Source organism: Zosterops lateralis, assembly GCF_965231275.1.
Source record: "Zosterops lateralis genome assembly, chromosome: 3".
Taxonomy (NCBI): domain Eukaryota; kingdom Metazoa; phylum Chordata; class Aves; order Passeriformes; family Zosteropidae; genus Zosterops; species Zosterops lateralis.
Genome location: NC_139764.1, coordinates 24143990 through 24158453, shown reverse-complemented (window position 1 = coordinate 24158453; position 14464 = coordinate 24143990). Strand labels below are relative to the sequence as shown.

At 38.2% G+C, this 14464-nt stretch overlaps 1 protein-coding gene across 1 annotated transcript in view; it reads right to left on the bottom strand.

The window, feature by feature from the left end:
* MTA3 (metastasis associated 1 family member 3) overlaps positions 1-14464 on the bottom strand; it is a 130530-nt gene that overhangs the window by 104085 nt on the left and 11981 nt on the right. The window contains exon 4 of the mRNA XM_083858405.1: positions 3589-3715. Coding sequence (XP_083714531.1) covers positions 3589-3715 — 127 coding nt within the window. The remainder of the gene's footprint in view (positions 1-3588; positions 3716-14464) is intronic.

Genomic DNA, 14464 nt, shown 5'->3' with positions numbered 1-14464 from the left:
AGGGATTAGGAAGGAAGGAGATAATCCACTGGAGGGGTGTTACTGGCTGCACACATTGGATAAGACAAGAGAGGCAATAATTTCACTTGTAACTACACAAGTAGGCAGGAAGGTAACAAGCCTTGTCTCTGATGGCCACAGCAAGATATGAGCCGGTTCTGTGCCACACACCGTGAACTCCAGAACAAGCTGGGAAATTCCACCTCCTGAAACACATTCCACTGCAAGAACTCTATCCACAATGCACCACTGCCATATTTAATTACTACACTATCCGCTTCTAATTCTTTTCTAAATCTGGCTCTTCAGGGTTTTCCTATGTCAAAATTTATGCTGCTCCCTAAAGCTACTAAAATGGCATAGTGACATCTGATTTAAAGGGGAGAGAAGAAGAAGTCTAAAAAAATCCCAGCATTTCTAACAAAACAAATTACACGTCAAAACAGTTACATATAATGTATACATAATAAAATTAAATTATCAGAATGAGGGATGAAACTGTATTTCACTAATACGAAAGCAAACAAATTACATCAGAATTATTCAAAACCCAGAGTTGCAGACCAAAAAGCTCCCAAATTAGACATGAACATCAAAGAAATGTAAACCACTAAAATAACTGCATTGTAACTCAACTATGAAGTAACAGCAACAGGTGTATAAATGACACATCACCATATTTGGAATTGTGAATTAGAACAAAAGTAACCTTAGTGATGGGGGTTTTTTGGAGGGGATGAGTATAATTTTCTCTGCCATTCATTTGAAAAATATAAAAATGGAAAGGTTAAGAAAAGAAGAAAAAAAACCAAAAGCAGTAAAACCTTATTAGTAAAAACTAAGTAAAAACATACAAGGTAAAATTCTTTTACTCTTTCAATTACAACAAAAAAGGCAATTAGTCTCAATTAGTCTTGGCTGAAGATGTTGGGAAAAAGTTCAAGACCTGTACCTGGCAAAAACCTCTTCCATTCTCTTAAAACTGACTTGAACTTTTTCCTCTTCTGTCCAGAGGGGTTGAGTTTTCATGTTCTTACTCTTGAGAGAACTGATCGCCAACCTCCAATCTCTACTCTGTACCACTGTACCATTTACTCCTGTAAATTTAGTTCTTCCTAAGTGCTAAAACTGTAGGTGCTTAGAGCAAAGGCCCACATCATGGAGTTACCCTGGTTTTTATTGCACAAATATCCCCTAACTATCTGTATGGAGGCAACTGGCTTGGCAGAGAATGTCATTGAAGCTGACTTCAGCAAGGCCTGCAGTGTTTCAGTGTCCTTCAAGCAGACTGCAAACACACGGACTAGAGAAGTAGACAATAAGCTTTGAAAACACCACTGGACTAGAAAGGCTATGGTGAGAGATACAAAATTGAGCAGGCAGCTGGTTACTGGGGGTATTCCCCAGTTGCTGACCCTGGGAAAAACAGTTTAATACCTTTATTAACCTGAATACACTTTCAACAAGTCTGCAGATGATATTAAACTGGATTTGTTCACTCTTGAGGTATCACAACTAAAAGGAGAAATTCTACTGCTTTGTTCAATTAGCTAATGAAAAGACAGATAACTAAGATGGCACCTTCTTCTTCCTTTCAGAGAAGCACAGTGATGGGACACAAGGTAATAGACATAGTTTCAATGAGTAAAATCCCAAATAGATGATAGGGAAAAAAGATCACCACAACAGTCATCAAACACGAAAACAGAACCAGAGAAGCTGTGATATCTGCATCCTGGAGTATTCTGGAGTACTGATGGAAGAAAGCTAGAGGAGTGCCACCCTCTCAACATTTCTATCCTCTTTAGGGGACAAGGTAGTTAATAAAAGTTAAGAAAACTACTGAGAATCACAGAATGTAAACACTAGTAAGTTAAAGAGCTAAGTAAGGAATACTTTATAGTGTATTTGCCTTCCTGTTTCTTTTTAAAGAGTTTTAAAACATTATTGAAACATCAAGTTTGTTCCAGAATTTGTCTGGTAAAGGTCTTAGTAACACATGACAGCACAGTCCAACAACATTCATCTGTTCTGGAAAGTAGATGCAAGTCATCACTCTGCTTTTGGCTGCTGTGCTGTGTGGCGTGTACTAGGAATTCACATGTTTTTCTGCCTTCCTTGTGAACTATGTACTAGAGAACCTCTACTGTATTTGCTCCCTGAGTTGTGAGGTGAGAAGACATTTACAATACTTCTTCTATGTAATCTTCCCTCTGCAAGGAGAATACCTTATTTCAATATCTAAATGTCAAAGTGAGTAAAAGAAACTGCACAGGATTATTATCTCCATGCAGTTGGAGCAGCAGAAAATTGACAGTTAAATGACTTTCTCAAAGTCAGAACAAGTAGCTGAATAAAGCACAAGAAATTAATACAAAAATTTCCAACTTCCAGTTTTTGTGTTGTCAGCAAGAGAGATAAGCAACATCTCATCTCTTTGGTTCCCAGTGGCAGGACCCAAGGGAATGGCCTGAAGTTGTGTCAAGGGAGGTTTAGGTTGGATATTAGAAAAAGGTTTTTTGCCCAGAGGGTGGCTGGGCACTGGAACAGGCTCTCCAGGGAAGTGGTCACAGCACCAGCCTGACAGAGCTCAAGAAGTGTTTGGAAAATGCTCTCAGGCCCATGGTGTGACTCTTGGAGGTGGCGCTGCACAGGGCCAGGAAGTGGATTCAGTGATGCTTGTGGGTCCATTCCAACACAGAATATTCTGTGATTATGTGATTTGCCGACAAGAGAGAAAATAAATATGCACATACAATGTGCTTCTCCTGTTGGACATTATATATCTTTTTTTGGGGTAGCTTCTAGACATTTATGGTCTGAAATAGCTGGGGGCAGCTGTATGTAATGAGAAAAAGAAAATTCCTTAAGAATGCAATGTAAGAATGCATTGTTTCACACAAGATTAGACTCCCTCCTGTCACTGTGCTATTGCTTTTCCATTTCTAGATTCAGCATACCATCAACTCCAACACAAAAAAGTTTTCCTGACTGCTAAACAGAAGATGACATGAGCACCTACGTCACTTACTGAAATAAGTCAACAAACACTTTTTGAGCTTTAGCAAGCCGCTTCCTACATCAGCATTAAAGGCAATTTAAAATAATACTTGAAATACATCTGCATCAGTCATGACTTCTTCCCATTTACTGAAGTTGGGGTAATTTTAATTTTACATGTATGCAGTCCTAAACTGCAGATCTGACCAATGAGTCACTGTCTCCTTTCCAAACCCATTTGTTTTCCAGGCCAGCCAAAAGGGTCAAGATTCCTTTGGCCAGCAGAATGATTAAAAAAAAATTAGCTCTTCCAAAGTGGTAACAGACTGACTTTCCACCAAATGATCAACTGTTGCTATCAAGTGGCAAGCTAGAGCTCTGAGACTCTTGTCCCTTCTAAAGCTCAAACATCAAGTAACAGAAGGAAAAAAACAAAGGCACTTCCAAAGCAGTTCACAGGACAACGTGGCCCAACTCAGCTAAGACTAATGACACCCTTTTGCAAGGCTGGAGCAGCCCAGCAGTGGGTTACTGGCAGGCAATCCACCCAGCAGAACACAGAGATAAATTGTATTTACTACTTCTTACCTGATATGCGTTGCTGGAAGGGACTCATACTGGCGAGAAAGGAAAAGCTCTCTGTGCTTCAACTGATGTTTCTGTTTATCAGTCAAATCAACCTCAATTGTAGTTTCAGACTCTTCTTCAACTTCTTCTGCAGAGAAGCAGAGCGTAGGTCGAAATTAACTCTGTTGCATAACATCATTGCAACCATTTCATTTGACATCCCCCCCACCCCTTAGCAACCTCCTTTAGTATTTCAAAGAAAAGATGAGTTTAACAAGACTACAGTTTATGTAACTTGACAGAATGTTAAGTATTTTGAATTATACACTTCTACTTCAACCCTTTAAAAAATTATGCTCCTCTCCTCTGTACTACGCATTCATGTCTTTCACACGATTTAAGAACAATCCTGTCAACATTACTCATTCTTTTTTCATCTTCCTTCCTCTGTTTTTCTCTCTTACTTGCTGACCAGCTTTGGGCTTGACTTTCTCTTGCCAATGTTATTGTTATTAAAACTTTCACAGAAGTCCTGGAGAAAAGCACTCTTTCTCTGAACTGAAATTTACTAAACATAATTGCAGTCTAAGACTACAAAATGAGCCTAAGAAAACTGAAAAAGCCTAATGTCTTTCATTATGTTAACCTCCTTAGATACTGATAACAAATGCAGTGTATTTGCATATTTAAATAAGATGTAAAGTTGTTTCTATTTTAAACAAGACAGGAAGAAATAAAAGCAGATACTAGAAAGAGTCACATAGAGAATTGAAGGGCAAAAATCCCAGTGCTTGCAAAGACGTCACACAATGGCAGGCTCTCCAAAAGAGCTATCCTGGGATCTTGATGGCTGAAATCTGCCTTCCTAGTGCATTTTTGGGACATGTGGAACTTGAATCTGTACTTCCTCTAGCTTTCCAAAAAGGGCAGAAAGTTTCTCTGAATAATGGATGCAAAAATACAGACCCTTTAACAACTTCTCTAAAATTTAGCAACTTTCTACCTGGTAAATTATCCATTAGCTGCAAAACCAAGTGTAGTTTACAAAGTATTTCTCAAAAGCCCAACAACAGAATCTCAGCATGAGATAGTATTTCACATAACTACCTACAACACAGGACCTCACCCGCTCTACTAATAATAACCATTTTTACAACCAACCTACAAATACTATTTCAAAATGAAGCCTGCCTGCATTCTCATAGCAACCACAGTTCTCTCCAAATGCAACACTACTACTTTTTTAAATCGTGCCTGTGTGTAGTTCATTCCACTTCTAATAGTTCTTTTCACTAAAGTGATATAACAACATACCCTGATGTAACCAACTTCTTCAAACCCAATCCCACTTTAAGTCTATCTCACTGTAGACACCCCCATCCCCTCCCCTGTTTTGGCAGGTTTTGTGGAGAAAGAGAGCAAGAAAACAAAAACAAGAATTTCACCCATCTCACCTGACAACCCACAGCCTCACCTGACATAGCTACAGGTTCAAGTCAGACTATAACCCAATTCAGAATTATTTTGGCATCTATAATACTGAGAATGAATAAATCTTAAATCTATGCCAAGGTGAAGCATTTTTTAATTAGGCAAGTAATTAATTTTAAAAATTCAAGTTAAAATGTTTATGTTTGTGCTGGGATAGAGTTAATTTTCTTCACAGTGGCTAGTATAGGGCTGTGGTTTGGATTTGTGCTGGGAGCAGTGTTGGTAACACAGGGATGTTTTTGTTATTGCTGAGCAGAGCTTACCCAGAGCCAAGACCTTTTCTGCTCCTCACAAAACCCATCAGTGAGGAAGCTGGGAAGCATAAGGAGCTGGGAGGGGGCACAGCCAGGACAGCCGACCCCAGCTGACCAAAGGGATACCACATAGTATCATGATCAGCACCTCCAGCTGGGGAACAGAAGAGGGAAATGGGGACATTTGGAGTGATGATGTTTTGTCTTCCCAAGTCACTGTTGTGTGTAACAGACTCCTGTCTGTCCTGGGGATGGCTGAACACCTGCCTGCCCATGGGAAGCAGTGAATTAATTCCTTGTTTTGCTTTGTTAGTTACAGCTCTCTCCCCTATCCCACTTGGGGTAGTGAGCCAACAGCTGTGTGGTGTTTTGCTGCTAGTTGGGTTATACCACACCAATCTTTCCAGCAATTAATTACTACAACTGCTTATTACAGTAAGTGACCCTTACAAGTTACATTTTGATTGTGAAGTTCAAGCATTAATATTTCTTCTAGTTACCTTGGGTTTGGGGCTTTTTTTCTGAGTAATTTAGGCATCCAAACACAAGTTTGGTCAATGTATCAAAAACATCTGACTGCAGACAAGGCACAAAATATGGGCCATTTTAAAGTTGTTGCAGGAAGCCAGAGACCATATTCCAGAGTTTGAAGTGGCTTTAGACACCTATGCTCATCTCAAAAGCTTCCTCAAGTTAGAATTTAAATTTAAAAATTGAGAAGAAAATCCACCACCTTTAAGCAAATTTATTTCCCTACTCTTACATAAGACATGAAAATGTTGATCCAAGAGCCTGAAGCTGAAACCAAATGTCTCTTAGAACCATCTCTTAAAACACTCTGAACCTAAACATGAAACAATGTAAATTTTCTGTTGTGGTTTCAGAAATAAAACAAATGTTTTACACAGCATGATCTGACAAGCTCAGTAATAAGTAGAACAAACCATGGCCAGACAGAACAGTTCCATTCACTCAACGCAATTTACCATTGGCAAAATTTTACAATTTCCTGCTCCAGCATTAAAATATAAAACCAATGTTAACAGTAGGATTTAATAAAACAATTAATTGTTTGTCCCAGCAATCACACAAACCTGTACCTGGAAAGAAAACTGGAGAGCAAAAAGAAGAGAGGAATCTAAGTTTGGTGGATGGTAACACAAAGAATTCCACATCCAAAGAAACCTCCAGAGAGCTGCTTTTGAAGCAGCTTTTTGCAATGAACAGGCCTTTAACACCCATTAAAAGGAAAGTGGCAACAACCTTGCAGAACTTTTAGAGATCTCTTCACATCTGTGACTTGATTTACAGCACAAGTGAATTTCATTTGCCATCCAAGGAGAGATTGTTTCTATCAAAAGGAGTGAAATAGAAGGTACCTACAGGAAATCATAAAGTAGCACCAAGCCAAGCACATTTCAGCACTCACAAAGGGAAGACAAGTGATAGCTCAGAGTGAACAAATATTTTTATGCAACAATATAGTGATTACATATACAGACCTCATTGTTCCATGCTTAGAGAGACAAAAAAAAAAAAAAAAAAAAAAAAAAAAAAAAAAAAAAAACCACCACTATTTAAAATTGCTCAGCGAAATATAATTTCAAAACTCTTAGGTACGACTCCAAAGATGAATACTTCATATATACATACAAGCACATTTTGAAAATTACACGCTCCCCTTTAGGCCTTGGGCAAAACTTAATACAACACTGTTCTGTAGCACTTTTCCTGGTTTACAAGAAATATTTCATTATTTAAAAGAAAAATCCTAGTGAGCAAAAATAGGCATCTCCAGTGAGCTTTTAAAACTTGTGGTCTATTTATTATATGTGGGCTTTCTAATCATTAGTGGTAAATAATTACTGTAATGCTGAAAACCAGAGTGATCTGGTGATACTTTCAGGGACAGCACTGCAACTTTCCTATCTGATGTAAATGAGACTTAACTGACTCAGTTAAGCAATGGATACCGGAAAGAAACTGTAACCCTCACTCATTTTACATATGCATCACCACTTTCAAATGTGATGAACACACTTTTTTTCCTCTTCCACTTAATTTATGGGATTTGCTGTTAGAAAATGGCGGTGTTAGTAAGCCTGAGAAGAAGAGAAAACTGTCCATGCCACCTAAACTTTGCATATAGATCTTTGTTTATAGTTATATGATGAGTCAAGCTTGCTGTGAGGAAGAATTGCTTGTTTCTGCAATTAAAATGAAAATAACTGAAGCAAGTCTCTAGAACAATACTCCTATTTAATAAAAAATTCCTTAAAAATAACTTTTTAAAAGTCCTGAAAGACATTCAAAGGTTTATATGCAGCCCCAACAACTGTATAGTTAATCATCAGCTAGCAAAACAAGGTCAATTGCTGGGACATACTACTCTTCCTTAACTAAATCAAAATAACCCCCCATGTGCTCCCCTTGTGTACTACAAGAGAGTAAGAGAGATTAATTTAAATATTAAAGAATATCTTCAGGGAGGAAGAGTATATCTTCAGTACTAAAAGAAAGGAGGAAGTTCTCCCTCTACTGCCACCAAAATGCTGACAGGATTTTTTTCCAGCTAGAGTTGGAATCTGGAAATTCAACCAAAAATCATGGAAACAGAGTAATTCAGGCTGGAAGGGGCCTCAGGAGGTTCTTGCAGAAACTATACTTCAAAATAGGTTCAGCTTTGAGGTCAGTCCCTGGTACTCAGTAATTGAAAAACTCTGCAGACAAAAGATCACATAACCTCTTCATCACCCAGTAATGGAGAAAAGCTTCTACACCTATCTAATCTGATTCACTCCTGTTTCAATTTAGTCACTGCCCAGAGTCCAACTCCGTCTTCTGGTCTATAACCCCCATAGGCATTGGGAGTCCACCTCTTCTCCAAATTGAGAAGGGTCAATTCCAGCTGACTCTCCTAGAAGGGCAAGTGCCCATCATGATGGTTTTTGCTGAAAGCATTCCAATTTATCAGCAACTTTCCTTTAACAGGAAACTAAAACTGGATGCAATATAATTCAATGTAAGGCAAAGGGTGCTTCATAATCAGAGAGGACAGAGAGATCTCTTGCCTTGATCTACTGGCTGTGTGCCTGGTGATACAGCCCAGGATGCTCTTGGCCAACTCCCTTCCTTGTCAGGGAGTTGTCTGCTGGCAGGCTCAGGGGCTTTCCTGCAGAGCTGCTCCCCCAAGCCCCTCTGTTCTCAGCTTATGCTCCTGCCAGGAGCTCTTCCTTCCCAGGTGCAAGACCTGGCATTTCTCCCTACTGAACATTTTCATCTTCTTCACATATCACTCCTCCTGTTTTCTAGGAATCCCTGCATACCAGGCCTCCCCTCAAGCCATCACCTGGTCACTCTCCCCATCCTAATGTCACCTGCAAACATGGTAAGAGTGCACCACATTGCCTGCTCCAGTCACTGCTAAAGACAGGTCCCCATGGAGATTCCCATGTCACTCCACAGTGTGGATGCTTAACCACCACCCTCAGACTCAGACCATGAAATCAGTTTTTTATTCACTTAGTTGTCCAGGTCAATTCCAATTGCTTGGCCTGCTGGGCCTACAAAGAAAAAAAAAAAAAAAGAAAAAGAGAAAGAGAAGCAGAAATAGGACACTAGGAGGATATAATGGGGGAAAAAAAAGACTCCTTTCAACAGTGGCAGAGAGCAACGCTGGATAAAATCAGTAGAGTACCCAAAGCCAAAGCTACAGTGAATTAACTTCCTGCCTTAATCACTTCTACTCTTGAAACCATACCTCAGTTTATGCAAGCTTAGATGGAGAGATTCAAATCACCACCACCATTTGTGCAGTTACTGCCATTTCACTAATACTTTTTAAATTGTATTATATCAGTATGAGATCAGAATTTCAGGTTCAAAGAAAGCCTCACTTTCAGAAAACTTTCCAAACTTTCTTCCTTCCCTCTATACCTTTTTCTTCGACACTCGGCCTAAAAAATATGCACATTCCAGGTATCAGCAACATATTTTCAAACCTACAGATAAAAAGCTGAGAATGCTGAAGAGCAGCAAGTTTACCCCACACATCAAAGGAAAGGTGGCTGTGCATCAGTCTCTTTAAGCTTAGATGGTTGTGACAAAAACTTCAAATGCATATTTGGCAGTTAGATACTACAGCACTAACAATTATAAATATAGATTTTTGGGGGAGAGAGAGTAAATCTAATTACTGCCAAATTTCATACAAAAGAAAAACAGTAAGTCTAACCATCTGAACAGCCTTATTCAGACCATGAATGAAGAGCTCTCTTAGGCTAGAAGCTGGCCAATTTGCCCATCTGTATGAGGCTTCTTGCCACGTTTCATTGTACTAATTGTACATTGTACTTAGTTGTGATATTTAACCTCCCAAAGCTGTAGTAAGGCCATTAAATCAACTTTGTGAGCTAGACTATGCATGGTTACACTTTCAATTTGAGTGAGGAAGCGTCTCCCAAAGTGAATTAATTAGCTTTACTTATACCACGTCTGTTGCAATGTTCAGATGACTTAGAATATCTAACATCAATTTGATATTTGCTGTTATTTTCAGATAGGATCCAAATCCAAAGAACAGTTTGTATGTATTACAAGTCATGGAAACAGCATATTGTTATGTAAAGCATGAATCTGAGCAATTTTGCAGGTAGGAAAAATAGAAGTGATCACTTGTGTTAACAGGGAACAGATCTGCTTTTAATTCCTGCTGGATAGCATGGATATACATGTGACCTCAGGGATTATCCAGTTTTCCTGCACAATTATCCAGGTGATCCTCCCACACTACCTCATCATTATTTTTCTAAAGGAGGTCACAAAACAAAGAAATAACTACTGTGCAGCCATTAAGAACTAATATGCCACACCTACTATCCAATTAAAAAAATTCTTTCCAAAATAATGCAAAATGTATTTTTGAGTACTTCCAAGTAGCATGTTATAACAATAGCAATTTCCAAGTAGCATGTTATAATAATAATGTGTTATAATAACAATTTTCCAGGATGATAGTTAGTCACAAGCAATTGGGCAACCATATCATGTTTATCACAGGCCTGTAGCAAAAATGTTTCATGGAAATCATCACATGTGTCACTAGCAGAAAAGTTCACCTTCCCAAACTTGATGGGTGGGGGTTATTTGATAGCTGATTCTGGAGATTTTTGAGAGCTGGGAGCTTGTGGGTGGAAAGCAAGGAAGGATTACCTCCATAAGTACTATGAATCATGATGTGCTACATTAATAAATAGATCCTAATAAATCAAATATAACATGAATACATGCAAGAGCAAGTACAATAGTTCTTTAACCATTCTTCAGCACTGCAAGCTACTTTGTAACAACACTACAGAACAAAAGGGTCGCACAGAAGTACAAGAACAATAACATACAGGCAGTGGTGAAAAAGTTGCTTTATGCATCATAAACCTTAACTAGGTTTTCCCCTTTTACCTGATTTCTGCATCACCTATTCAAATGCAAATTCTTTCAAATGAGAAAAATATCGTGTTACAGGGCTCAGGTTGTGTTTGGTCCTGTGAACATCTGTATGGACTGCAGCAGGCTGCTGCAGCATGTGAGAATTAACAGTCCCGGGTGGTGTTTCTTTAAGCAGCTCATTAGTAGCAGCAAGCAGCAGACTCAAAACTGTGCCATGGACATTGCTATTTGCAACATGATGAACATCCAATTACTGGTTACATCCAGCTCATCAGCTGAATCAGAAGTCAATTAGTAGTTTTTCCAAAGTGTACATATGTTTAGAGCTGTGTGGGAAAGAAAGGAAGTTTTAGTTCTACCCTCAAATCCAGGCTGGCACACCACCATGAGCAAAAGTGTACATGGTTAATCTGACAGTACCCAGGAAATAATTTTTTAATCCATCATCTGGTTCAAGAAATACAAAGGCTACCTGCAACACTGCCATGTAACCTGCATGAATAATTATTACACCTGAATTTAAGAAAAGGGAGATCTGTATATTCTATTTTCCTGAGACAGCTGCTATTAATATTTTTTTTCCCACACTTAGATTTCCACCATTTTTCTGTGAAACTCCTGCTCATATCTTGTGAAAACAAGATTGTGTTTCTTTTAATATAGGCAACAGGTCTGTTTGATCTAGTTGGTTAACAAGCTGCATGGTTGGCTCTCCTTAAGAAAATGCAGTGTAAATATATAAAAAATAATTAATGAAGCTTGAGAAGAACTAAGCATACAAAAAATGCGCTCTTATGTTTTCTCTAAGAATCCAAAGTCCATGTTTAAGGTCTACACTGGCATTTTCTTCCACTCTGACAATAACCACAGAGCTTCAGAGATCTAAACTGCTTTTCTAACATTCAGTTCACATCCTCAAAAGCCGATAAACAACTTTTCAAAATTTGTTGGCAGAGATGAAAAGGCACAGATTGTACAAGCACTCTCCTACCCCTACTCAGAACAGCATATGATTCTGCTTATAAAACACAAATTATTTATCTTCTACAGTATCTCCTTACAGAAGGGCTGAAATTTGTTGGATTTTTTGCAGGAAGGAAAGAAGAAGTAGGGAAAAATAAAAAGAAAGAGAAGGGAAAAAAAGAAAAAACAAAATGATTTGTATATCCTGCTTTTGGGCAAACCTAATCAAGCCAAATTAAGGTTCTATATGTGGGATTAGGAAATGAGGAGAATACTATCCAAGAGAATGCCTGGTCAATGCCAACATGGTAAGAAAGCTTTTCTGTCTACAAACCTGACAAGACAACCAGGAAGAGGAGGTAATTCACTCTGATAGTCTGTGTAAGCTTTAAAGGATTTTTTTTTTCCATCTTTTTTCCATCAACTATGTGAGATATTTATCTTCCAGGATACATTATTTCCTTAATGCCTTAATGTACAGAGATAACGAGATTCTAATTTACAGGAACTATACATATCAACTGAGAAAAGTTTTAAGAGATACGAATACATGTATTACTTTAAATAATTAAATAGCCTTTAAATTTATTAATTCTGAAGTCAGGAGGAAAAACAAACAAACAAAACAGTGTAGGAATAAACATCACCTTGTATTAACTATTCAAATTTTAATATATATGCCATTCCCAAGTAAATCAATGAACTTTTCTTCTACTCTCAGTACTTTGCTTTGTAGAGAACATATTCAAATACCATTTTTGTTGCAGCAAGTAAAATATCAAAAATCTCCACTTATTCATCTCTGACATGGTAAATCTTCAGTATTCTGATTCTGGCCTTTTTCCCTCTTATTAAAAACAAAAATTAAAAACTAAAAGAAAGGAGAGAGCATTACGAAGGTAGACTAAGTTAGCCCCCATTTGAAGGTAAATATCAATATAAAAGCTGCATATATCAAAACCTTTTTTCTTGTGTAATACTTGGCAACTGAGTCCTTGGCCTCTTGAGGGCCTGTTGAGAACATGTATATGAAATCCTGCATCAGGATTTCAGTCCTGACAGCAGCAGCAGTCAAAGGATTTGCCTAAAGGCACTGCTGCACAGCAAAGGGCCACAGTACCCTGTCGGGTCTAGTTACAGGTCACTGACCTTGCCAACACTATTTCTACTCTGGTTTAAGCCAAAACAAGGCTGCACTTTTAATACAGGAAACTGAAACATGACTCCCTTCAGCATTGCATATCACTGTCACAATTCTTCACACAAACAAGAACAGACAAATTAAAAATTAATTCTATCATTCAGCACATCAAAAATGGGAAGATAGCTAATTTAGTTGTGCTGGTTTTGGATAATGTTTAACCTGTTGTACAAGTAGAAAAGGCACATGCACTCACATAACCCCTGGATGTATGCATATACAGTGCTCTATGCATAGCCCAGCTACTCTGCAACCTGCACAGAGAAGACATCCTATGTACTGTGATAAATCCCCAAACAGATTTTGGATTCAGGCAGTAGGCGACAGTCAAAATGAACTACCTAGCTCCCTAAAGTCTTTTAGGAATTTGATAATGTAGAACAGGCTTTTACTGAAAAAAACTGTGCTTTTTACCACTCAAACATTTTTTGCTCATGGGAGCGATGTATTCTACATCAGTACAAAACAATCTCTCTGCAAGGACCACAGAATCATTTCTTCCATATCAAAACCAGAAGCAAAGCAGATTCACACTACAAATCTTCACTTGTTTAGAGAGGGTTACAAACAGTAGCTGAGGTAAAAACCAAAATATTGGTCAAACAGACAAACTGCACTGTGAAATAGCACAGCCATTCCAGCCGCCCACTCCATGTTGTTTGGGGCATGACAAATTCAACATATTTGCTGATTTTGAGTCTTGTTACTTGTGCAGGCTACCTTTAACAGAAAAAGAGCTTACAGATAAACCACACAGCTACTTTACACATTCATCTTATCTGCTACTTCTATCTAGTCCATAATACCTCACACCATATATATATACATACATATATATATATACACACACATCACTGCATGAATCAGCTTGGGTAGGAAGCACTACATTCATTCTCACCCAGAGCCTTGCCCAAGCTGAAAAGCTCCACCTCTACCAGCGTGTGTGCAGTTACAGGCAGGCATGAGTATTATCCAAGGGTGACTACTGCACACTTCATTCCACTGCAGAGTACAGACATTCAAGAATTACTGCTGGTAAAGCCTTTAAAGCATCAGACCTGATTCCCGAATCCCACATTTAACTGCCACTGCATGATGGGAAAGTCTTTCTATATTAATAGTGAGTTTGCATCAATCAGGTTTATAAATTATATAAACTACTGATTCAATTATACTATCAGAATTCTTTGAAGATGTGAAATGCATCTCTAATTGGAGCTTTACAGATAGAGATAACCTAACAATGTTTTTGTAGTCTAAAATTTATGCCTCAGGTGCTTTGGTACAGTGTGGGTGCACTGGGAAGAAAGTGGGAAAAGTCACTTAAAATTAGGAGCCAAGGGGAAAAAAAAGATGTAGAACCATTAGAGATTATGTAAATCTATTTATCTTCATGAGATAAAAAGTTATGATCAATAATCAATCTAAATACTAGAAATATTTTAAGGGTACCAAGAAAACAGTGTACATTGCATGTACATTTAAGAAACATGAAAGAGGCAGGAAAGCAGCTGAGAGAAAACAGTTACATGTTTTCCACAAA